Genomic DNA, 23,369 nt, shown 5'->3' on the forward strand with positions numbered 1-23,369 from the left:
AGTACATATCAGCTTTGAGGCCAGCCTGAGCTACATGAGACCCTGTCCAAAACAGAAAAGAAGTAGGTGGGGAGATGGCTCACTGGGTGACCTGAAGTCAAGTCTCCCGATTTACGTGGTGGAAAGAGAGAACTCGTTCCTCTGCCTTGTCCTCTGACCAGCACAGTCTCTCACACACACCACACAAGTGAAAACAAACAAAGCCGGGCGGTAGTGGCGCACACCTTTAATCCCAGCATCCTGGATGCAGAGGCAGGCGGATACACAGAGAAACCCTGCCTTGAAAAAGCAAGATAAACAAATAAATGAAAATACAAAGTCAAGCAGGAGGATTGCCATGAGTTAGAGAGCACCGGGACTCCTTGAGAACTTGTACATGTGAGAGACAGAGAGAGGGAAAGAAAGAAAAGAGCGGCAGATAGACTACAACAAAACAAAACCCCAAGTGGAACCATACCCCTTTGGCGAGGGCTGGCTGCGCTTTGCCCTCCCCACAGCAGGGGCGACGGAGAGTCTCTGGGAAAGCGGAAGCGGGCGTGCGGCTGGGGGCGTGGCCTTCCGGCGGAGCTCGCAATAACTGCGCAGACGCAGACATCGCTTCCTTTTCCGAGTCGCCGCCAAGATGGTGAGTACGCGGGCTTGGCCCTCTCCGTGTTGGTGTATCGGGCGCCATCCGCCCGGGGACGGGGGTCACAGGCCTCAGGGGCGCTGATCGGGGTCTCCGGGGCCCGCTAACCCCGACTCGCGCTCATGCAGGCCGAAGTGGAGCAGAAGAAGAAGCGGACCTTCCGCAAGTTCACCTACCGCGGCGTGGACCTGGACCAGCTGCTGGACATGTCCTAGTAAGCGGCGCGGCGCCTTCGGCAGCCGGGGTGACGCTCGGGTCCACTGTGGTGGGGTGTGCGCCCGGGGAGGTCCCCAGCGCCGGCCCTGAGCCGCCCCGGCCCTTTTCCCCGCAGTGAGCAGCTGATGCAGCTCTACAGCGCCAGGCAGAGGCGACGCCTCAACCGCGGCCTGCGGCGGAAGCAGCACTCGCTGCTCAAGCGCCTGAGAAAGGCCAAGAAGGAGGCGCCGCCCATGGAGAAGCCCGAGGTGGTGAAGACCCACCTGCGGGACATGATCATCCTGCCCGAGATGGTGGGGAGCATGGTGGGCGTGTACAACGGCAAGACCTTCAACCAGGTGGAGATCAAGGTGAGCGCAGGAGGGGGTGCGCGGGGCAGCGGTGGGGCGGCTCCTCCCTCCCGGCCGCTCACACTCCGCTCACCCTCACCTGCAGCCGGAGATGATCGGCCACTACCTGGGCGAGTTCTCCATCACCTACAAGCCTGTGAAGCACGGCCGGCCTGGCATCGGTGCCACCCACTCCTCACGCTTCATCCCCCTCAAGTAGCTGTGGCCAATAAAGACTCATGTTCAGTCCTCGGAGTCCGCTTTCTTCTGGGGCTCCTGGGGGGCGGGGTGTCCTCCCCGGTTCCGGGGCTCGTCTAAGCTGCCTTGAGATGAGTGCTGCCGGGAGAGCAGGGTCTCCTGGAGAGCGGCGTGGGAGGTGGCAGAGGGCCAGTGGTGGCCTGGCTGCTCGACCCTGGAGCCTCCCGGGTCCTGGGCCACCACCAGATCCTACACCCCGGCCTGGGCCTCCCCTGCCCAAGGGGTTCTGACAGGCGCTGTGAGTAGAGGGACTCCTGAGCGCTGGTTAAAGGCATGCACTTGCTGGCTTAGCAGCAGCCAGCCAAGTGACCTCAGTTTACTGGAGACTCCAGCTGCCCATCGTGCCCACGAAGGCTGAAGAGTTGGGGATCACCTGGAGTCCTCAGCAAGAGCAGCATGAGCTACCTGCCCGCAGCGGCACCAGGGACTCTTGGGTGTGTGGGAGAAGGGCATCCCAGGCCTGGCCCCTCCTCCTTGGAGGCAGGCTGCCTCGCCTGCCTCCCAGTTCAGCTCCTGGCAGAGGCCAGTCCCGTCTTTGCAGCGTTACTTCTCACATCCATTTCTCTGCGTCTGCGCCAGCCCCTCTGCCAGGTCTCTCCGTCACTCGGGGTCGCCTGGATCAAAGGAACAAAACCTCAACCTTGTCTTGGTCTCTGAGTGTACCACATCTGACCACCTGACTTTTACCTTTTTTGTTTATTGAGACGGTTTCTCTGTAGCCTGAATATTCAGGAACTGTGTAGAGCAGACTGGCCTCGAACTCCCCGATCCACCTGCCTCTGCCTCCACCACCCAGCGGACTTTTAGCTCGGTTTTTGCTAAGTAGACAAAGACCGGGGGTTCAGACCTGTTTGTCCATTTTACAGGGTCAAGCTGTAGTATGTGTTCCACGTTTATACACGACGGACTCAGCAGCTGGGACAGTGTCCCCATTCAGCCCACCCCTCCATGCCCCTCCCACAACTCTCAGAGTGGCACCCAGCAAATTACTGCCCCTTGGACTGTTTCTAATACTCAGAACCCTCCAGGCCCATCAGAATGCACCTTTTCGCTGTCGCAAGCGGGTCCCTGATTTACATCTTTAGAGTCTCAGGTCACCCCTCCCCTTAGGAGTGACACCCCCGCCCCCCCTTCTGTGCGCAGGCGCAATACTCCCTGCCTCCCGCCTCCATCCCTACGGCCAAGGGCGGGGCCCGCGCTGTCCAGCAGCCGCAGCTCCATGGGGCTCTTAGGGCTCCTAAGCCTCCTGCACTCAGCTTTCTTCGGGGACCAGGTAGGGTACAGGGAGTCCTGGCCGGGGACGAGGGTGTGGGTACAGCCAGGTGGGGTCCTGACTGCAAACAGCCGTCCCCTGGGGTCAGCGTGAAGACACCCAGGCTGGAGCAAGCCAGCTTGACTAGTCGGGGGTCTTTCATAGTTGCTCTGGAGATAGTTGCCAAAGAAACCGCCTGGGCATGTGTTTGAGGCTGGGCTCCTCTCCCCTGTGCTGCAGCGACCCCTCCCCCGTCCTGCGCAGGCGCAGACCTTTTGGGAGCATCCCTCCGCGCTAGAGACCCTCACTCTCCTCTCCCTCCTCCCCTCTAGAGACCAGTGGTTAGGAGACAGAGGGCTGAAGCTGGGGTACATCGCGCTCAGGGTCCAGCCAGCGCAGAATGCGGGGCCCGACCACGCCCTGCACATTGCTAGGCCTCAGTTTCCCCGTAGACACTACGGAGCTAGGGCCCACCTGCTCAGTGTCCACAGACTGACATTCCTAAGATTGCACTTCTGCCACGAAGGGGAAACTGGGGCACAATCAAGCTGGCCAAGGTCATATGACTGAGCCACAGAAGTGCTTATGCGCTGGGGGTCTGGGGAGTGGCTGGGCCCACAGCCTGCCCCCTCCCAGGGAAGCCGAGGGCCATCAGTGCCCTCCAGCATCTGCTGCCTCTGTCACCCATCACAGCCCTGTTCAAATGAGGGGCAGCTGTGGTCATGTAGCTGCCCTGTGCCTACTCCACAGCCAGGGGAGCCCACTTGGGGGTGTATGTAGGCTGGCTGCATGCCAAGAGGACAGCCGTCAGACTCTGGAGGTCCAGTGACCTGCAGTGTCACAAATCAGGGTCCCAGGGTGCATTGAGCCCTCTGGGAAGCCTGGGCACAGGGCACTAGGTGCAGGGTCTCCCCCATCATGAAGGTCAGGCCTTGGATTCTTGGTGACTGGGGCTGAGGGTTGGATTCCAGCTCTTAGGACTTTAGAGTGCATGGTAACATGGCGTCCAAGTCCATCAGAGGTTCATTCAGCAAGGGCGCGGGACAGGAAGGAGTGAGGAATGTTCCTGTCTAGGGGTCCCCATAGCCTTCCATGAAGGCAGGAGGAGGCCTAACCCCTCCAGAGGCCTGGCTGCAGCTCGGGTGTGATTGAAGCGGTGTGCCCTTCCTAGCACAGCCTCAGTGTCTCCGTGTGGGAGTGTAAAGTCTCCCTTCCCTCAGGCTTTGCCTGAGAGGACTTGGCACACTGTGGTGTTCTGGAGAAACTGAACAGTTAATTCTATAAGGACCACAAGCCAGGCTAGACACCAAGGTCACCCAGGGAGGTGGAGGCAGAATGGAAGTCAAATGGCTCTGTGTTCTGTACTCCACCCCACCCTGTTCAACTCTGAGCTGAGTTATGAGGACCCTCCCAGCTCTCCTGGCCTTGATGGCTCGCCCTGGCGGAATCCCACGAACCCCCCCTCCAGTGCTCCTCGGACACCGCTATGCCTGGACTTCAAGCTGGCCGCTTCGTCCCTTTTATTTTTGAGATGAGGTCTCACCTTAGCACAGGCTGACCTCAAACGCCAAGTAATCTTCCTGCCTCAGCCTCGGTGCTGGGATGACAGACATGAAGAAAGCCTTCCCCACTTCCCTGCCTCCAGCAAGGGCCCCTCTACCACCTCCTCCCAAGCAGCGAGGCCACCACTGCTCAGCCAGCTGGAGGACCCTTAGGGTCCCTGCTAACTGTTCCTGCTTGGAAATATTGGAGGGTGAGGGGTTCCCCTGCCTTACCTGGCACCCCCTGAGATTCCTTCACCACAGAGGGGCAGAAGTTCTATGGTTTGTCTGTGTCCCCAGATGGGAAAATGCCACAGTAGGTCATATAGCCACCTCTCTCAGCACTGACCACACTTATGTTGTGTGAGTGGAGCTGGCAGCCAGAGGGACTGTTCAGATACCAGGCTTGGGCAGTGTGTGTGTGTGTACACACTCACACATGACACAGGTGTGGGCAGTTGTGGGAGCTGGCAGCCACTGGACCTGGATGTTGGGAACGGAACTTGTGTTTGCAGGAAGAGTAATATACACTGTTGACTTCTGAGCCATCTTTCCAACCCAGGCTCTGCGGTTAGCGCCCAAGGGAACCCTTTGGACGTCGCGAAGTCAGAGATAGAGACCTGGGGAGAGACAGAAACAGGGACAGAGAGACACGGGGAGGAATTGTCACAGGCCCTGGTGCTGTCAGGTGGTGGGACAGTGAAAGATGCGATTGTCAATCTGGCCCCAGAATGCCTGCCCATCTCCCAGCCTTCCAAGTCCCAGGTCATTGAGGACCTCAGGGTACTCTGACTTTGCTTGTCCCAAGTCCTTCCTGCCTTGACATCTCCACACCTGGTGGGTGGATTGAGTAGTAACCTTCCCCCAAGATTTTGGCATAATATTTACCAATTTGATGCTTTGCATGAGGTTTTGGCTTCAAAGCACCCCTTTTCCCTTGATAGGGGTTTATCAATCCCAGTGCCCCCACCCCCTCAGCCCCTAAGGAGGCCCGACGCCCCGCGGTCATCACGGGTCCCCGCCCCGGACTGCTATTGGCTGTTGCCATGGCACCAGCTCGTCTTCCCGCGCCGACATTGGCCCAAGCACCTGCATCCCGCATCCTCCCCCCCGCTTGCTCGTGGTGGTCTCGCCCAGGGCCGGGAGCGGCAGCACCGCACCACCTGGCTAGGCCGGGATCGGATCGGGCTTTGTCCCTTCGGAACACCCCCCCTTTGCTCGTGCTGCTGAGATTCCCGGAGACCTAGACACCCCAAGTCTGGATTGCAGGTCTAGCCAAGAGGAGGAAGGAGGCCCTGGGCCTCACAGCTAGGCCAGATGCAAGTAAGCGTGCGTCTTCCCCTGGGCGGAGGGCAGGGGCGTGACCTGCCGCGCCCTGTCAGTACTGGCTCAAATGCAGAATAGGAGCTGAGGGGAAACTGAGTCCGGATGAGGCAGGCATCTGAGTCACTACGGCTAGTCCTACACACACACACACTCATGGGCTCCAACACCCAGATCCATAGATGGTACGTGAGGGATGGAGAGGAGTGTGTCCGGGGGAGTTGCTGTGTGCCTCTAGTCTGTTTCTTTACCTCTCTGTAAAGGTTGGGGTGTTGGGATGTCAGGAGTTTGGCGATACGCCCCCCAGGTGTCTATCTCCCTCCACACCTGTACCTCCCCCTCTGAGTCAGTCAGGAGACCTGCATCCAGTTACTACTTGTCTCTCTGTCTGTCCCCTGCTAAGGTGGCCACCTTGGGGTTAGAAGTGGGTGGGACTCCTTTCCTGTAGTATTATGTAGGGTGTGGGGTCACAGGAAAGGTGGCCTCGTGCACCCTGAGGATGTGTGCGTGTAGGGTGCTAGGGTTTTTCCGGCAGGCACTGGGGAGCCATGGGAGGCATCTGAACACCATAGGATGGAATCCAACAGTGAGCCTCGTAGCTTCCTCTGGAGGGGACTGTGCCTTCCGCAGTAGCAAGCAGGAGGACACTGGAGGGGTGGCCTGGTGCAAGGGTGAGGGTGGGGTGGATTCAGCTTGGAGGGCTGGTAGCCCTGTGGGATCAGGATAATAAGTGACATTGAGTTCCGGGCACCATCAGGTGTGGAGCACGAGCATCCCAATGGGTGGGCACTATACAGTTCCTGCAGAGCCTCATCTCCCCCTCCTGGCTGGGCATGGCATGCTGCCTTCGGCTCAAACGCAGGGCTCGATTAAATGTGAGCCTTGATCCATGGGTAGAATTTGTGTCAAGGTGAAGTCACTTCTGGCTTGGAAACTCCCATTGGCCCTTTGGGGCAGTCAGGGGTAGATCTTCCGCTCTTCAGTGGACACGCAGAGACACAAGGAGAGGACAGGTCTGTTTTGTTTGCTTTTAGCTTGGTCTTTTGAGATAGAGTCTTAAGTAGCTCAGGCTAACTATGAACTCAATATGTAGCCTAAACTAGCCTTGAATTCTTTTTTTGTTTGTTTTTTCGAGACAGGGTTTCTCTGTGTAGTCCTGGCTGTCCTGGAACTCACTCTGTAGACCACCTGCCTCTGCCTCCTAAGTGCTGGGATGGAGGTGTGTGCCACCATGCCCAGCTAACTACGTGGGCTTCTGAGCATCTCTGCAGGAAGAGTCTGGGTTCTGATTACACGGCCTCCTTTCTCACTCTTACCAAACCCCTAGCCCTAGACACAAGTTTCTCTCTCCTAGGAACAGCTGAGATTTAGTTCTGTTGTAGGAAGAAGCCAGAAGGCATGGCTAGGCCACAGCCGGTCCTCCAGGCAGGATGGGATGGTGGGAGACTGAGACCCTAAGACATTTGGTGGTCCCCTCCACCCATGCCCTGGGTGACATCAGGGTGGGCAGAGCTTTCCAGAAAAGGAGAAATTAGTACTAGATCATGTGTGTTCAGGTGTGGGGGGAGCAAAGGAGAAGGTGTTGCCTAAACAGAGTGGGTGTGGTTGATTTGGGATGGAGCCTTAAGGCTGGCAAGGAGAGGGGGGCTCCCAAGGAGGAGGAGGAGGAGGCAGGAGAAGAGACGAGACGCCATTGGTGGGCCTCAGACAAAGGCAGAGGGAGGGGGCTTTCACAGATAGAAGGGAACAAAGACAGAAGGGGGTTGTGGGGGTTCAGGATGGCCGTGGAGGGAGAGCCAAGCTGAAGGAGGAGGCACTGGCCAGCTGGACAGAGGGAGGAGGCTGGACATTCGGGAACACAAAGAGCTGGGCTGTGGCCCAGCTGCCGGATGGCACCGCGTTCAGGCCAGAGGCTGCTGAGCCACGAATAGACTCTGGAGAGCCTTTCGTGAATGGAGGGGGAGGTGGGGCTTCGGGGGGACCGGCCTAGGACTCAAAGCCCTGGGATGACCATGGTGAGTTTGGGTCTATCTCCTGCCCATAGCTCCCTTAGTCGGGGCTCCTTGGCCTTCACGGTGTTTTGGGTGAGCTAATGACCCATCCTCCCCAGGTGTCTGCCAGCCTGGGCAGTCTGTGCTTTGTTGGGGAATCAGTCCCATCTGTCTGCCGTCTGTCTGTCTGTCTGTCTGTCAGCTTCTCCTGTGTCAGTCTGTGATCCTGATGGCCTCCAGGTGGCCCATCCACCTGCTGACTTGGACTTCCAGAGTGACAGATGTCTGTGTGACCCTCTGGCTGGCTGTCAGTGCAGGAGTCCACAAATGATGCTCGCTCATCCCCTCATCCATTATTAGACTTGTCTGTATCGAACAACCCTGTAAGGACTCCCAGCTTCAGTTTTCCTCTGTCTCTGTGTCTGTCTGCCTCAGATGCTGGCCAGGTGACTGGTTCACACCAGACAACCATGCCCTAGGGTGGGCAAGAGGGCTGGGCTCAGACCCTGGCCTTTCTGAGGGACACCAGCTCCCACTCTTGTGACCTCCTTGGCCCCAGGCACTGCAGGAATTGAAGATGACCAGTTCCATGGCATCGTACGAGCAGCTGGTACGGCAGGTGGAGGCCTTGAAGGCGGAGAACACGTACTTAAGACAGGAGCTGAGGGATAATTCCAGCCACCTCTCCAAGCTGGAGACAGAGACTTCCGGCATGAAGGTGAGGGTCTGTGTGACGGGCATGGCTTAGAAGCACTGTTGTTGTCTTGGGAGGCTGAGAGAGGTCCTCGGGGCAGCCATGATGGCCACAGCCCTATTCCCTACCATGCAGGAAGTTCTAAAACACCTTCAGGGCAAGCTGGAGCAGGAGGCGCGGGTGTTGGTGTCTTCCGGGCAGACGGAAGTGCTAGAACAGCTGAAAGGTGAGTGCGTAGGGGACTGTCCCATGGCTCGTGGGGACACAGCAGGAGCAGGTTGCTGACCTTCACCCGTGACGCCCCTCCTTTCAGCTCTTCAGACTGACATCAGTAGCCTCTACAACCTAAAGTTCCAGCCCCCAGCCCTGGGCCTGGAGCCTGCCTCCCGGACTCCAGAGGGAAGCCCAGTGCACGGCTCTGGCCCATCCAAGGACAGTTTCGGGGAGCTGAGCCGGGCCACCATCCGCTTGCTGGAAGAACTGGACCAGGAGCGGTGAGAGTGGAAAGGATCTGCCCCAGGGATCTCTGTCCTCTGATTGGCACATTGGCTTGTGGCCACGCCGCTATACAATCACACCCACCTCCTGGCTCATCCACGCCCATCTCCACTGTATTTCTGTCTGGCTGACCCCAGCAGGAGGACAGAGGATATGGGGACATTTCTGGCAAAGGGAAAGGCTCCTGGAAGAACCACCACCCCAGTCAGAGACATACAGGCGTCTCTAGGGACAGAGTCAAGTCCAAAATCAGGGCTCAGAATCAGGCCTAACGCCAGAGGTTCTCAAGGAGGCCTTTGTTGATGGAAGGACAGAAGCCCAAACATTCTGGGCCTAGGGCCAGTGGAGGGGGCAGCGCTGGAGCCTGGGCTCAGCCCGTCCGGGTTGCCTGAGGTCTGCCTGAGGTCTGCCTGATGAGCAGCCGACAATCAACTCTACCTAAGTCAGCTAGGTGCGACATCCGGCCTCAGATTTCCACTCCATAAAATCGGGATAGATTTTTGCTGATTGCTTCTTTTCTTTATTTTTGGCCCCCAACCATATCTATTTCTTTGGGGAGCACCATGGCGTGTGTGTTGTAGTCAGCGGACACCAGGAGATCCACGGGGACAGATTCAGATGGCCAGGCTTGGTGACAAATGCCCTACCCATCTAGCTACTTCGCCAGCCAAGAGAGGGATCTTAGCATACAGTCCAGGCTACTGAGGATCCCCCGGCCCAGCCTCCAGGGCGCTGTGGGGACAGTTAGGCTTCTGGGCCTGAGAGCTGGCATGTATGAACGGGAGGAAGTGAGCACTCTGGAGCCCTGCGGTCTCTTGGGTCTTCCTAGAATTCCCTTTGCCTTGTTTCCTTTTTATCTTTTTATTTATTGAGACAGGATCTCTTTGCATAGCCTTGGCTAACTTGGAAGTAGCTCTTATAGCCCAGGCTGGCCTCAAACTCACAGAGATCCTCATGCCTCAGCCTCACAAGGGATTGCTGTTTTGCACTTCCAATTAGCTTCCCCCTCCCACTCATCCAGTTTCTTCCAGTGCCCACCTCAGAGCTGGGAGTAGGGGTGGGGGTGGGGTCCTTGGGAATGTCACCTATAAGAAGGTACCCCGCACCCCTACCCCAGATGCTTCCTGCTGAGCGAGATCGAAAAAGAGGAGAAGGAAAAGCTGTGGTATTACTCTCAGCTGCAGGGCCTGTCAAAGCGTTTGGATGAGCTGCCACACGTTGACACGGTGAGACCCCTGGGGCACCTAGCGAAGATGGGGGAACAGGGTGTGTGTGACGGGGAAGCCCCGGATGCGCCTCACGCAGCCTGTGCCCCCTCCCAGCAGTTCTCGATGCAGATGGATCTCATTCGGCAGCAGCTGGAGTTCGAGGCCCAGCACATTCGCTCGCTGATGGAGGAGCGTTTCGGCACCTCAGACGAGATGGTGCAGCGCGCGCAGGTGCCCAGTGCACACGCGGGCATCGGGGAGTGGAGGGCGGGCTGAATGGGAGGAGTCAAGGAGGGGTGGAGGCATCCAGGCAAGTAAGCTTGCCTTCCCCATTTCTGGTCTCTAGATCCGCGCTTCGCGCCTGGAGCAGATTGACAAGGAGCTGTTGGAGGCCCAGGACCGGGTGCAGCAGACCGAGCCTCAGGTACCAAGACAAGCAGAGCTAGGGCCGAAGGGGTGATGACCGATGTCTGTCGACTCAGTGACAGTCCCCTATTCTGCGCCCAGGAAGGGTTCTGCAGCCTGTGGGTAGTGTAGACTGAAACCCCGAGGCCTCACGTTCTCCCCGCAGGCTCTGCTGGCAGTGAAGCCTGTGTCGGTGGAGGAGGACCAGGAGCCGGAAGTCCCCACGCACCCGGAGGATGGCACCCCTCAGCCTGGCAACAGCAAGGTGAGAGGGGAAAATCCGAGCATGGACTGCCAGTGGCGTCTGGTGAGGGTCCCCAGGCAACCCCGGTTGATGGAGACTCTCTCTCTGTGAGGCGAGAGGTCTTTGTTCTGGGACAGAGTGGAGCCCTGGCTGGTCTGGAACTCGCTGTGTAGACAAGGCTGGTTTCAGACTTAAATCTGCCTGCCTCTGCTTCCTGCTAGCTGGGGTTAAAGTGCCCTGCTTAGTGTGGGCTCCTTGGGGGATGGTCATGTTTTGATGTAATGAGGTTAGAAGACAACTTGCAGGAGTCGGTTCTCCCCTTCCGTCAGATTCGATGGCAAGTGCCATTACCTACCGAGCCTTCATACGGGCCCACGGGCCGGGCCACCTCTTGAAGGGGAATGTCAACAGTGGCGGAGCACGGTCCCACTGCCATTTTGCACTCATCCCATGTTGCCCTGCAGGTGGAGGTGGTGTTCTGGCTTCTATCCATGTTGGCAACACGCGACCAAGAAGACACAGCGCGCACATTGCTGGCCATGTCCAGCTCGCCTGAGAGCTGTGTAGCCATGCGCCGCTCAGGCTGTCTGCCACTGTTACTCCAGATACTTCATGGCGCTGAGACCGGGGCTGGGGGACATGCGGGGACCCCCGGCGCACCTGGTGCCAAAGATGCACGCATGCGCGCCAACGCAGCCCTGCACAACATTGTTTTCTCCCAGCCCGATCAGGGCCTGGCGCGCAAGGAGATGCGTGTGCTGCACGTGCTGGAGCAGATACGAGCCTACTGTGAGACCTGCTGGGACTGGCTGCAGGCGCGCAACAGCGGGACTGAGGGTGGTGCAGGAGACGGTGAGTGGGAAGCACCTGCACAGCAACCAGATGCGCACCTTCTCAGCTGCGTGAGCTGAGCCCAAGGGACAGTGGGGCAAAGGAAGGCACAAAATACTCTCTACCTCTGACCACGCCCCCAGCCCCCTCACTGGGGATTCTAGGTGGGGCTCCACCCTGACCACGCCCCCAGCCCCTCACTGGGGGATTCTAGGTGGGGCTCCACCCTGTCCACGCCCCCAGCCCCTCACTGGGGATTCTAGGTGGGGCTCCACCCTGGCCACGCCCTCAGCCCCTCACTGGGGATTCTAAGCACTGTACTGCTGGGACAGGCCACCAGCCCTCCCAATTTGTCCAGGCTGGCCTTGAACTTGTGACTCTCCTGCCTTCGCTCGGGGAGGGGCGCTGAAGAAGTAACTAACAGGCCTGTGCTACTGCACAGCGGCGGGTTTCCTTCACCCATCTCTGCTGTGCAGTTATATAAGCGGCAGCAGCTCCACAGCCATGAGGTGGACGTCTGTATAGGACACCATTACTCAGCAAGTGTGTGACGTTACACAGAGTTTGAAGCATTAGAGCACGGGGAGAGGCAAGGGAAAAGAAAACTCAGGGATCACTACGGGAATGGGACTCTAACTTGGCCACTGCCCACAGCCCCTGTGCCCATCGAACCTCAGATCTGCCAGGCCACCTGTGCGGTGATGAAGCTGTCCTTTGATGAGGAATACCGTCGGGCTATGAATGAGCTAGGTGAGCTCCCTCCACCCCACCCCCTCCTGGGCCTTACACAGTGGTTGATTGACCCCTCTAAATGCCATGGTACAGAGCATGGGTCGGACCATATGAGAACAGGGAAAGAAGTCTGGCAGTGGTGGTGTCGCACGCCTTTAATCCCAACCCTCAGGAGGCAGAGGCAGGCGGATCTCTGTGAGTTCAAGTTCCAGGAAGCCAGGGCTACACAGAGAAACCCTGTCTTGAAAAACCAAACCAATTAAAACAAAAGACCTGGGAAAGTGGTCCACATAGAATGGAGAGACAGGCCTCACCGGACAAGCCTCGTCCTCTCTGCTTCATCTGCCTTCCTTCCCCTCCGACAGGGGGGCTGCAGGCTGTGGCGGAGCTACTGCAGGTGGATTACGAGATGCATAAGATGACCCGGGATCCACTCAACCTTGCCCTGCGCCGCTATGCTGGCATGACTCTCACCAACCTCACCTTTGGAGATGTCGCCAACAAGGTTCTCAGGGGAAGGAGGAGGATGGGTGGGGCTCAGGTGTCCTCTTGAGGCTTTCCCCACTTCACCCCAGCCTGGATGTGGCCCTGGGAGGTGGGGAGTCACTTCTGGCATACAGAGGGGCACAGGCTGGCAAGAGTTTCTCTTGGGCTCACATGTATACTGGCAAGGACAACTGTCTGCAGACTTGAGACCTCTGGGCTGGCAAAGTCCAGCGGCCTCTTCCTATCGGGGCATCACTTTCGTCTGCATACCCATGAGGAAGGGAGAGAAAGAACAGGGGCGTCCCTTGCTGCCGCTGCTAGGACAGCAACCGTGTCAATCCCAACAGGCTACACTGTGTGCCCGTCGAGGCTGCATGGAAGCCATCGTGGCTCAGCTGGCCTCTGAGAGTGAGGAGCTTCATCAGGTACCCGGGGCAGGGTGGGAGTGGGTGACACCAGGGTCAAAGTGGGTGGGAAGAGGGGGTGCCTTTGGATCCTGGACCCTGGGTCCTCTGTGACTGCCCCTGCCACCCGGGCCAGGTTGTGTCCAGTATCCTGCGTAATCTGTCGTGGAGGGCCGACATCAACAGCAAGAAGGTGCTGAGGGAAGTCGGCAGCATGACCGCCCTTATGGAGTGTGTGTTGCGGGCCTCCAAGGTGAGCATGGGTGGCAGGGGATTGGAGAAGTCAGAGGAAGTCACCACAGCCACTGTCATGAGACACAGGCTCAGAATAGGGAGACCCTGGGAAAAATTAGGTAATCCTAAAGTTCTGAAACCTCCAGCCCTAAACCACACTGCTGAGGACTGGAGTAGTGGTATTTATACCTTAGACAAGAAACCTCACTGCTAAGCAACCCCAGCCCCTCACTGGGGGATTTTGGGGGGGGGCTTCACCCTGACCACGCCCCCTGACCCTCACTGGGGATTCTAGGCGGGGCTGCACCCTGACCACGCCCCCAGCCCCCTCACTGGGGATTCTGGGAGGGCTCTACCATAGAGCTACTTTCATAGCATTCTTTTAAACATATTATTCACATTACAGATATTCCAGGCTGTCCTGGAACTTGCAATCCTCCTGCCTCAGCCTCCAGAGTGCAGGACAGGCCTGCACCACCATGCTTGGCGGTTGATCTTTTGTGGCCCCTCATGTTGACCATCCTTCCCTCCCATCGCAGGAGTCTACCCTGAAGAGTGTGCTTAGTGCACTGTGGAACCTGTCTGCGCACAGCACGGAGAACAAGGCAGCCATTTGCCAGGTGGACGGTGCACTGGGTTTCCTGGTGAGCACGCTCACCTACCGTTGCCAAGGGAACTCCCTGGCAGTCATCGAGAGCGGTGGTGGGATCCTGCGCAATGTGTCAAGCCTCATTGCCACCCGAGAGGACTACAGGTCAGTCCCCGCTATGATTTGCCTGGCTATGCAGAGGGTTGGGGGTAGGGGATGGCATGGGGGGGGGCTGCAGGTGGCAGCTGCTACCTCATATGTACCAAGAGGATGTAACACACGGTGTCTTAGGACTCCATGGTAAACACCATGAGAGGGTTCACTGCCCATCCTTGAGGGAAGACAGGATCTCAGGGCAGACGCAGAGGCAGGAACCATGGAGGTGTGCTGCCTACTGCTTGCTCAGCCTGCTTCCTTGTACATCAGGACCACAAGCCCAGGGGTGGCCCCATTCACCATGGCTGGGCCCTCCCTCGTCATCTAGAAAATTCCCACAGACCAACCTGATGGGGCCCCTCACCTGGGCTGTGTCTAGGCTCATATCCAGTTGACAAAGTGGATTACAAAAAACAGCACAGGAAGATTACATGGGAGGCCTGGCCTGAGGGCACACACCTTTAATCCCGGCACCAGGAAGGCAGAGACAGGAGGTTCTCAGTGAGTTCGAGGCCAGCTGTTCCCCACTGAGGCAAGGTTTCTTTGTAGCCCTGGCTATTCTGGAACTCACTCTGTAGACCAGACTAACCTCAAACTCAGAGATCTGCCAGTCTCTGCTTCCCACATGCTGGGACTAAAGGCGTGCGCCAGTCAGCACCTAGCCCTAGACTGCGTAAGTTAAAATCGTATTGTTGGTGCTGGAGAAGTAACTCAGTAGTTAAACCACTGGCTGCTCTTGCAGAGGGTCTGTGTTTGCTTCCCAGCAGCTGTGACCATCTGTAACTCCAGCTCCGAGAATCCCGTGCCCTCTTCTTGCCTCTGTTGGCACCAGACACATGTAGTGGAGGCACCAACATACAGGCAAAACACCCGCACACATAGAATAAAACAAACCGTGTTGTTAAGTAATGTTCATAATAGGGGCGTGGCAAGGCTCGCTCCTGAACCCAGCACCAGGGAAGCACAGGCTAGCCGGAACTAACATATCAGATGCTTTCTATAAAGAAAGAAAGAAAAGGGCTGGAGAGATGGCTCTGTGGTTAAGAGCATTGCCTGCTCTTCCAAAGGTCCTGAGTTCAATTCCTGGCAACCACATGGTGGCTCACAACCATCTGTAATGAGGTCTAGTGCCCTCTTCTGGCCTGCAGACATACAGACAGAATATTGTATACATAATAAATAAATATTTTAAAATAAAAAAATAAAGAAAGAAAGAAACAAAGAAACAAAGAAAGAAACAAAGAAGAGAGGAGAAAGGGTGGGTAGGATGGGGTACTAGGTGCTTCTCAGTAAGTACTCTGAGCTAACCTGGGTTCAGTTCCCAGCATTAGATTGGGCAGCTCACCACCTGTAACTCCAGTTCCGAGGCTCTCTGGCATCAGTGGGGATTGCACACACATGGTGCACAGACTTCTACACAGGCAAAACACCCTTACACATGTGATAAAATCATTAATTAGCCGGGCGGTGGTGGCGCACGCCTTTTTTTTTTTTTTTTTTTTTTTTTTTTGGTTTTTCGAGACAGGGTTTCTCTGTGGCTTTGGAGCCTGTCCTGGAATTAGCTCTGTAGACCAGGCTGGCCTCGAACTCACAGAGATCCGCCTACCTCTGCCTCCCGAGTGCTGGGATTAAAGGCGTGCGCCACCACCGCCCGGCTGGCGCACGCCTTTAATCTCAGCACTCGGGATGCAGAGGTAGGTGGGGATCTGTGAGTTCGAGACCAGCCTGGTCTACAGAGTGAGTTCCAGGACAGCCAGGGTAGTTACACTAAGAAACCCTGTCTCAAAAACCAAAGGTAAGGGCTGGGGAGGTGGCTCAGGGGTTAAGAGCACTAACTGCTCTTTCATCAGAGGCCCTGGGTTCAATTCCCAGCACCCACATGGTGGCTCACAGTCTGTAACTCCAAGATCTCTAATACCCTCACACATACAGGCAAAACACCAATGCAAATCAATAAGAAAAAGTAAATAAAAATAAGACCAAGTACGTTTTTAAAGATTTATCTATTTATTATATATACAATATTCTGCCTGTATGTATTCCTGAGGGCCAGAAGAGGGCACCAGACCTGATTACAGATGGTTATGAGCCACCATGTGGTTGCTGGGAATTGAACTTGGGATCTCTGGAAGAGCAGCCAGTGCTCTTATCCTCTGAGCCATCTCTCCAGTCCCATAAGTTTAAAAAAAAAAACAAGCTAAATAAATAATACAGGTATGATGGTACGGGACACACGCCTATGAACCTGACACAGGGAGGGCAGTGCCAGCTAGCAACTGATTTTAAAGTTCGCCTCAGCCTCCTCAGAGTCTTCCTCAAAACAAAACCAAACAACTGAGCATGACACGCAGTGTGGGGCAGCTATGCTTAGCTACTGCTATTTCATTTTTCTCAAGTTCAAACTTGCGCCCAATCTAGTGGGTCCATTCTGATGGTAGGCGTGACAGGGGTGTGGCTAGGCTACCTGCTGCTAGCAATAGAGGTAGACCTGGTTGAGCAGGGGTCTGACAGATGGGTGTGGGCGTGGCTAGACCACAGCAGGCAGGGTGGGCGTGGCAGGCCTAGGAGTTTAGCAACACAGAATTGGGATTGGCTTCATCACAGGCAGGGGTAGACCTGACTTGGTTAAAGGCTCAGAGAAGTAGAAGCAGGTGTAGCAGAGCGAGGGGTGTGGGTGGCCAGGGTGGGCATGGCAGAGCAGGTGAGCGTGCCCGAGCTGGGAGCTGCACTGGTGACCTTACCTCGGGCTATAGCGGATATGGGTTGATTTGCAGTGTGGTGTGGATGGTGGGCTCCACAGGGCTGGGGTACCCAAGCCCACCTTCCTTGTGCTCTGGGCTCCTCCAGGCAGGTGCTCCGTGATCACAATTGCCTACAAACACTGCTACAGCACCTCACGTCGCACAGCCTGACCATCGTGAGCAACGCCTGTGGCACACTCTGGAACCTGTCGGCCCGCAGCCCCCGGGACCAGGAACTGCTGTGGGACCTGGGGGCTGTGGGCATGCTGCGCAACCTCGTGCACTCTAAACACAAGATGATCGCCATGGGTAGTGCTGCCGCTCTGCGGAACCTGCTGGCCCACCGACCTGCCAAGTACCAGGCAGCAGCTACAGCCATCTCCCCGGGCACCTGCGTGCCCAGCCTGTATGTCCGCAAGCAGAGGGCACTGGAAGCTGAGTTGGACACCAGGCGCCTGGCGCATGCGCTGGGCCACCTGGAGAAGCAGGGTCTGCCTGAGGTAGAGACGACTTCAAAGAAGCCCCTGCCACCCCTTCGCCACCTAGATGGGCTGGTGCAGGACTATGCCTCTGACTCTGGCTGCTTTGATGATGACGACGCGCCATCTCTGGCTGCTGCGGCCACCACAGCCGAGCCCGCCAGCCCGGCGGTGCTATCTATGTTCCTTGGCAGTCCCTTTCTTCAGGGCCAGGCACTGGCCCGCACTCAGCCTGCCCGCCAGGGTGGCTTAGAAGCTGAGAAGGAGGCTGGTGGGGAGGCAGCTGTGGCTGCCAAAGCTAAGGCCAAGCTGGCGTTGGCCGTGGCTCGGATCGACCGACTAGTGGAGGACATCTCTGCCCTGCACACCTCATCAGACGACAGCTTCAGCCTCAGCTCTGGGGACCCTGGGCAGGAGGCACCAAGGGAGGGTCGTGCCCAGTCCTGCTCGCCATGCCGGGGCACTGAAGGGGGGCGGCGTGAGGCCAGCAGCCGGGGACACCCTCTGCTGAGGCTCAAGGCGGCCCACACCAGCCTCTCCAATGACAGCCTGAACAGTGGTAGCACTAGCGATGGCTATTGTCCCCGGGAACACATGCGGCCCTGTCCATTGGCTGCATTGGCTGAGCACCACGATGATCCCTTGCGCGGGCAGACTCGGCCCAGCCGGCTGGACCTGGACCTGTCCAGCCGGGCTGAACTGCCTGCCCGGGACACAGCGGCCGCTGATGCCCGCGTGTGTACCATCAAACTATCCCCAACTTATCAGCATGTACCACTGCTCGACGGTGCCACTGGGACGGGTATCAGACCCCTCGCTGGACCCGGAGCCTCCCCAGGAGCTTGGAAACAAGCGTGGATACCTGCAGATAGCCTGAGCAAAGTCCCCGAGAAACTGGTGACCTCTCCGCTGCCCGCGGCTAGCAAGGTGCTGCAGAAGCTGGTGGCACAGGATGGGCCAATGTCACTCTCCCGGTGCAGCTCACTGTCCTCTCTGTCTTCCACTGGCCATGCTGGCCCCAGCCAAGCTGGGAACCTCGATGACAGTGATTCATCCCTGGAGGGGCTGGAGGAGACGGGCCCTGGTGAGGCGGAGCTGGATGGGGCGTGGCAAGCATCCGGGTCCACCTCTTTGCCCATGTCCATCCCAGCCCCCCGCCGGGGGTGCAGTCGAGGTCTTGGGGTGGAGGATGCGACACCATCCAGTTCATCGGAGAACTGCGTCCAGGAGACACCCTTGGTCCTGAGCCGCTGTAGTTCTGTGAGCTCTCTGGGCAGCTTCGAGAGCCGCTCCATTGCCAGCTCCATCCCCAGTGACCCGTGCAGTGGGCTGGGCAGTGGCACAGTGAGTCCCAGTGAGCTGCCCGACAGCCCCGGGCAGACTATGCCACCAAGCCGCAGCAAGACGCCACCAGCGCCTCCCGGCCAGCCTGAGACCAGCCAGTTCAGCCTGCAGTGGGAGAGCTACGTGAAGCGCTTCCTAGACATCGCAGACTGTCGGGAGCGATGCCAGCCGCCCTCAGAGCTGGATGCAGGCAGCGTGCGCTTCACAGTGGAGAAGCCGGACGAGAACTTCTCCTGTGCTTCCAGCCTCAGCGCGCTAGCCCTGCATGAGCTGTATGTTCAGCAGGACGTGGAACTGCGCCTGAGGCCACCAGCCTGCCCAGAGCGTGCAGGGGGTGGCGGGGGACACCATCGGAGGGATGAGGCTGCCTGCCGCATGGACTGCCCAGCACCCGTTGGTTCTCGGGCTCGGTCAGCAGTTGATAAAGAATTGGAGGTACTGCGTGAATGTCTGGGGGCGGCCATGCCCGCCCGGCTCCGCAAGGTGGTCTCTGCCTTGGTGCCTGGCCGCCGCGCCCTGCCAGTCCCCGTGTACATGTTAGTGCCGGCCCCGGCTCGGGACGATGACTCTGGCACTGACTCCGCCGAGGGCACACCTGTCAACTTCTCCAGTGCTGCGTCGCTCAGTGATGAGACCTTACAGGGACCCTCCAGGGACAAGCCAGGAGGGCTTGGAGAAAGGCAGAAACCCACAGGCCGTCCCGCCCCTGCCCGGCAGGTCCGTGGGCACCGACCCAAAGCAGCAGGCACTGGTAAGAGTACGGAGCACACCCGAGGTGCCTGGAGGAACCGGGCACGATTGGAGTTGCCCCTCAGCAGGTCACAGAGTGCTCGATCCAACAGGGATGGCTCATGCCAGCCCCGGACCTGTGGGGACGGTGCTCTGCAGTCACTGTGCCTCACAACACCCACAGAGGAAGCTGTGTACTGCTTCTATGACTCTGATGAGGAACCCCCAGCCACGGCACCACCACCCCGGCAGGCGTCTGCCATCCCACGGGCTCTTAAACGTGAGAAACCCATAGGCAGGAAGGAGACCCCATCCAGGGCATCACAGCCTGCCACACCACCTGTGAGGGCTCAGCCCAGACTAATCGTGGATGAGACTCCACCCTGCTATTCCTCAGCTAGCTCCCTCAGTGAGCTGGAGGCCTCTGAACAGCCGTCCAGCCATCCCCGAGGCTGGGAACAGGCAGCCACCAAGGACCCTGGCCTGGGCAGTAAACGGGACAGTTCTCCTAGCCCAAGGGCGGAGGAGGAACTACCGCAGAGGTGTGTCGGCTTAGCTCTGCCCAGGCGCCGAACCCAAGTACCTGGCTTGCGACGTCGCAAGCCCAGAGCTGCGCGGTCCGATGTGCCAACCACTGAGATACCCCGGAAATGCCGTGAGGAGGTGCCTGGCTCTGATCCAGCCTCCGACTTAGACAGTGTTGAGTGGCAGGCCATCCAAGAGGGTGCGAACTCCATCGTCACGTGGTTGCACCAGGCAGCAGCCAAGGCCAGCCTGGAGGCGTCTTCTGAGTCTGACTCCCTCTTGTCTCTGGTGTCTGGGCTGTCAGCAGGCTCCACTTTACAGCCCTCGAAACCCAGGAAAATGCGAAACTCTGGGGCAGAGGCTGGGGGTGTCTGGCGTCCAGATAAACGGGGTGCAACTTCCACCAAGATCAGTGGGAGTCCGCGGTGTCCTAGTGGCCCCGAGAAGCCAAAGGGTACCCAGAAAATGATGGCAAGGGAGCCAGGAATGCTCCGGGGACGGACGGTGATCTACACAGCCAGCCCAGCCTCCCGGGCTCAGTTCAAAGGAGTTTCCGGCCCTTGTACCACACCTAAGAAGGTGGGAACATCTGGTACCACTCAGCCAGAAACTGCCACCAAAACTCCCAGCCCTGGACAGCAGCGTTCACGGAGCCTCCACCGGCCAGGTAAGATCTCAGAGGTGGCAGCCTTGAGCCATCCACCAAGGAGTGCGACCCCTCCAGCCCGCCTCGTCAAGACGCCATCCTCAAGCTCCTCACAGACTTCGCCAGCGTCCCAGCCCCTACCCAGGAGGTCTCCTCTGGCCACTCCAACTGTAGGGCCTCTGCCTGGCCCTGGAGGGTCTCCCGTGCCCAAGTCACCGGCCCGGGCCCTTTTGGCTAAGCAACACAAGACCCAGAAGTCACCTGTTCGGATCCCATTCATGCAAAGACCAGTCAAGCGAGGGCCGCCACCACTGGCCAGGCCATCCCCAGAGCCTGGACCTAGGGGAAGAACGGGGACTGAGGGGGCTTCTGGAGTGCGCGGTGGTCGCCTGGGCCTAGTGCGCCTAGCCTCAGCCCGCTCCAGTGGCAGTGAGTCCTCAGACCGCTCGGGCTTCCGCAGGCAGCTGACTTTCATCAAGGAATCTCCAGGTCTTCGTCGCCGCAGATCGGAACTGTCCTCTGCGGACTCCACAGCCTCCACCTCCCAGGCTGCTTCGCCCCGCCGCGGAAGGCCTGCGCTCCCTGCTGTCTTCCTCTGCTCCTCTCGCTGTGATGAGTTGCGCGCGTCCCCACGGCCCCTGGCGCCACAGAGGGCGGCGCAGGCCAAGCCAGGTCTTGCTCCACGGGCGCCCAGGCGCACCAGCTCTGAGAGCCCCTCCCGCCTGCCTGTACGGGGACCTCCTGGGCGGCCTGAGACAGTCAAGCGGTATGCGTCCCTACCACACATCAGCGTCGCCCGCAGGCCAGATAACGCTGTCTCTGTGCCCACCATCCATGCCAATACCACTCGCCGGGGAAGTGATGGAGAAACCAGGCCACTGCCCAGGGTGGCTGCACCTGGGACCACCTGGCGTCGTATCAAAGATGAAGATGTCCCCCACATCCTTCGTAGCACGCTGCCTGCCACTGCCCTGCCCCTCAGGGGTTCATCACCTGAGGACGGCCCTGCTGGGACTCCACAGCGCAAGACCAGTGACGCAGTGGTACAAACAGAGGATGTTGCCACCCCTAAGACCAACTCCAGCACTTCGCCCAGCCTGGAAAGCAGGGACCCCCCTCAGGCTCCGGCCAGCGGCCCTGCGGCTCCATTGGGCAGCGATGTGGACGGGCCAGCCCTCACCAAGCCACCTGCCTCAGCGCCCTTCACCCACGAGGGCCTGAATGTTGTCATGGGGGGCTTTCCCACCAGCAGGCATGGGTCCCCCAGCAGGGCTGCACGAGTTCCCCCCTTCAACTATGTGCCCAGCCCTATGGTGGTGGCCACAGAAGCCAGCGACTCTGCCATGGAGAAAGCCCCTCCAGCCAGCCTCCTGGAGTAGTGAGTGTAGGCCAACCTTCTGGAACATTCTCTCTTCGCCCTGTGGCACAGTCTGGCTTCCCGGGGGGCTTGCTCTCCAGATGCCCTGAGTAGGCACAGCTATGCCCTCAGAGCTCCTGTCCAGCTCACATCTCTGCACCTTAGAGCCAGCCCTTGCTTCTATGCCCGGGGCTTGAGGGGATCGGCTGTAGACAGACACAGGGCACAGAAACCGTAGGCTCTATGCAGGACCTGCCCTGGGCTGCACCCAGTGGGTGGGCGGGCACGAGCTGTGGTGAGGGTAGTGAAATCCTGGCAGCTGGCGCTCCCTCAGCCCGGCCCAGCCTGTAATTAGTGCTCGGGTAATTGGTTAATGAGGACTCTGCCAGGCGTGTTTGCCTTCCCAGAGGCAGCTGAGGAGTGCTGGGTGAGGGGCGTGGCCAAGCTGCTCACCAAGCACTCCTTCATCATGGCTGGTCCCCTGTGTCCCTTCACTATCACAGAGGAGGGACTAGTTCTGAGGACACACTGGCTGCCAGCTGGACAGCTCTGGGGGCTCAAGGGAGCAGGACTAGGCAGCCAGCGTCCACGGGGAGGAGCCTGGTCCTTCTCACGGAAGTGTCAGGGTGTAGGATCCTCATCCCTGGCTCGCCAAGTCTGGAATCCAGGCGGGTAAACACCCACGAGGGCCTGAGTGTTGTCATGGGGGGCTTTCCCACCAGCAGATGGAGGCCGATAAGAGCAAGGTAGGCAGGCCTCTGAGGACCCAGGCTGTGGGTCTCAGCTCAGTATGTCTTCCTGCAGAGAGCACCAACAACCTCTCCCCTGTGGGACCTGTAACCACGGCCATCGGCAGGAATTGCTCCCAGAGAAGGACACTGCTCCTTGAGCTGGTCTCAAGCCCCTGCTGAGGGAAGTGGTTTTAAGAAGGTCCTCAGAAGGACCACAGACGCCGCTGTCCCTCCCCAAGTCCTTCTTATGGGGGGATTGACAGATCCACAATCACCATTGCCATCACACCTGGGCACACTGACCACTAGGGGGCACCACTACGGCCGACTCCACAGCAGGAACACCAGGTACCAAGTCTTCAATCCCAGGACCTTGCCTGCTGGACAGGGCTCTGTGGGGGACTGGCAGGGAGCGACTAAGCAGCAAGGTACCCACCAAGCACCCCAGGGCGCCCCCGTGGTGGGACACAGCAGGAGGCAGATGTCCAGCTGGGGCTGGAGAGGGGGGAACCTTATCTGCAGACTGACCTGTAAACCACGCACTGTGAGACCCCAGGTGGAGCAGAGGCTGGACCATGGCACCAGCACGCAAGGCCCATCATTCTTCTAGCCTCCTGCCCTGTCGGCCATGTTTGCCTTCGCCACCCCACACAGTTGGGGACACACAAGCTACAGAGCAACATCCAGACCAGGGTAGGAAGAGCTGGCATGGTACAGTGGATTCTGAAGGGTTAACCAAAGCCAGGGGGCGGGGCCAGTCGGCCTCTGGAGTGTCCGCTGTCCTCCAGGCTGGCAATG

At 58.6% G+C, this 23,369-nt stretch overlaps 2 protein-coding genes across 5 annotated transcripts; both read left to right on the plus strand.

Annotated features, from left to right (window-relative positions):
* The first annotated feature begins 555 nt into the window (after positions 1-555).
* On the plus strand, positions 556-1,422 carry Rps15 (ribosomal protein S15). Its single transcript, XM_041669641.1, has 4 exons — positions 556-625; positions 757-842; positions 960-1,194; positions 1,280-1,422. The coding sequence occupies exons 1-4, from the start codon at positions 623-625 to the stop codon at positions 1,391-1,393; spliced, it is 438 nt and encodes a 145-aa protein (XP_041525575.1). The 5' UTR covers positions 556-622; the 3' UTR covers positions 1,394-1,422.
* A 1,190-nt stretch (positions 1,423-2,612) lies between these two features.
* Positions 2,613-23,040, plus strand: Apc2 (APC regulator of WNT signaling pathway 2). 4 transcript variants are annotated; one of them, XM_041669150.1, is made up of 15 exons: positions 2,613-2,704; positions 8,098-8,256; positions 8,368-8,458; positions 8,546-8,726; positions 9,848-9,956; positions 10,053-10,169; positions 10,285-10,362; positions 10,510-10,608; positions 11,052-11,439; positions 12,073-12,168; positions 12,516-12,655; positions 12,984-13,061; positions 13,177-13,293; positions 13,814-14,028; positions 16,867-23,040. In XM_041669150.1, the coding sequence occupies exons 1-15, from the start codon at positions 2,651-2,653 to the stop codon at positions 21,860-21,862; spliced, it is 6,918 nt and encodes a 2,305-aa protein (XP_041525084.1). In that variant the 5' UTR covers positions 2,613-2,650; the 3' UTR covers positions 21,863-23,040. The 4 variants fall into 4 exon arrangements, with proteins under 4 accessions (XP_041525084.1, XP_041525085.1, XP_041525086.1 ...); XM_041669151.1 differs by having other exon boundaries at positions 10,056-10,169; XM_041669152.1 differs by lacking the exon at positions 2,613-2,704 and adding an exon at positions 5,408-5,547.
* The last annotated feature ends 329 nt before the right edge of the window (positions 23,041-23,369 follow it).

The sequence above is a fragment of the Microtus oregoni genome, unplaced genomic scaffold, assembly GCF_018167655.1.
Source record: "Microtus oregoni isolate MIOR12 unplaced genomic scaffold, Mior012 000019F_ref0000042, whole genome shotgun sequence".
Classification (NCBI taxonomy): Eukaryota; Metazoa; Chordata; class Mammalia; order Rodentia; family Cricetidae; genus Microtus; species Microtus oregoni.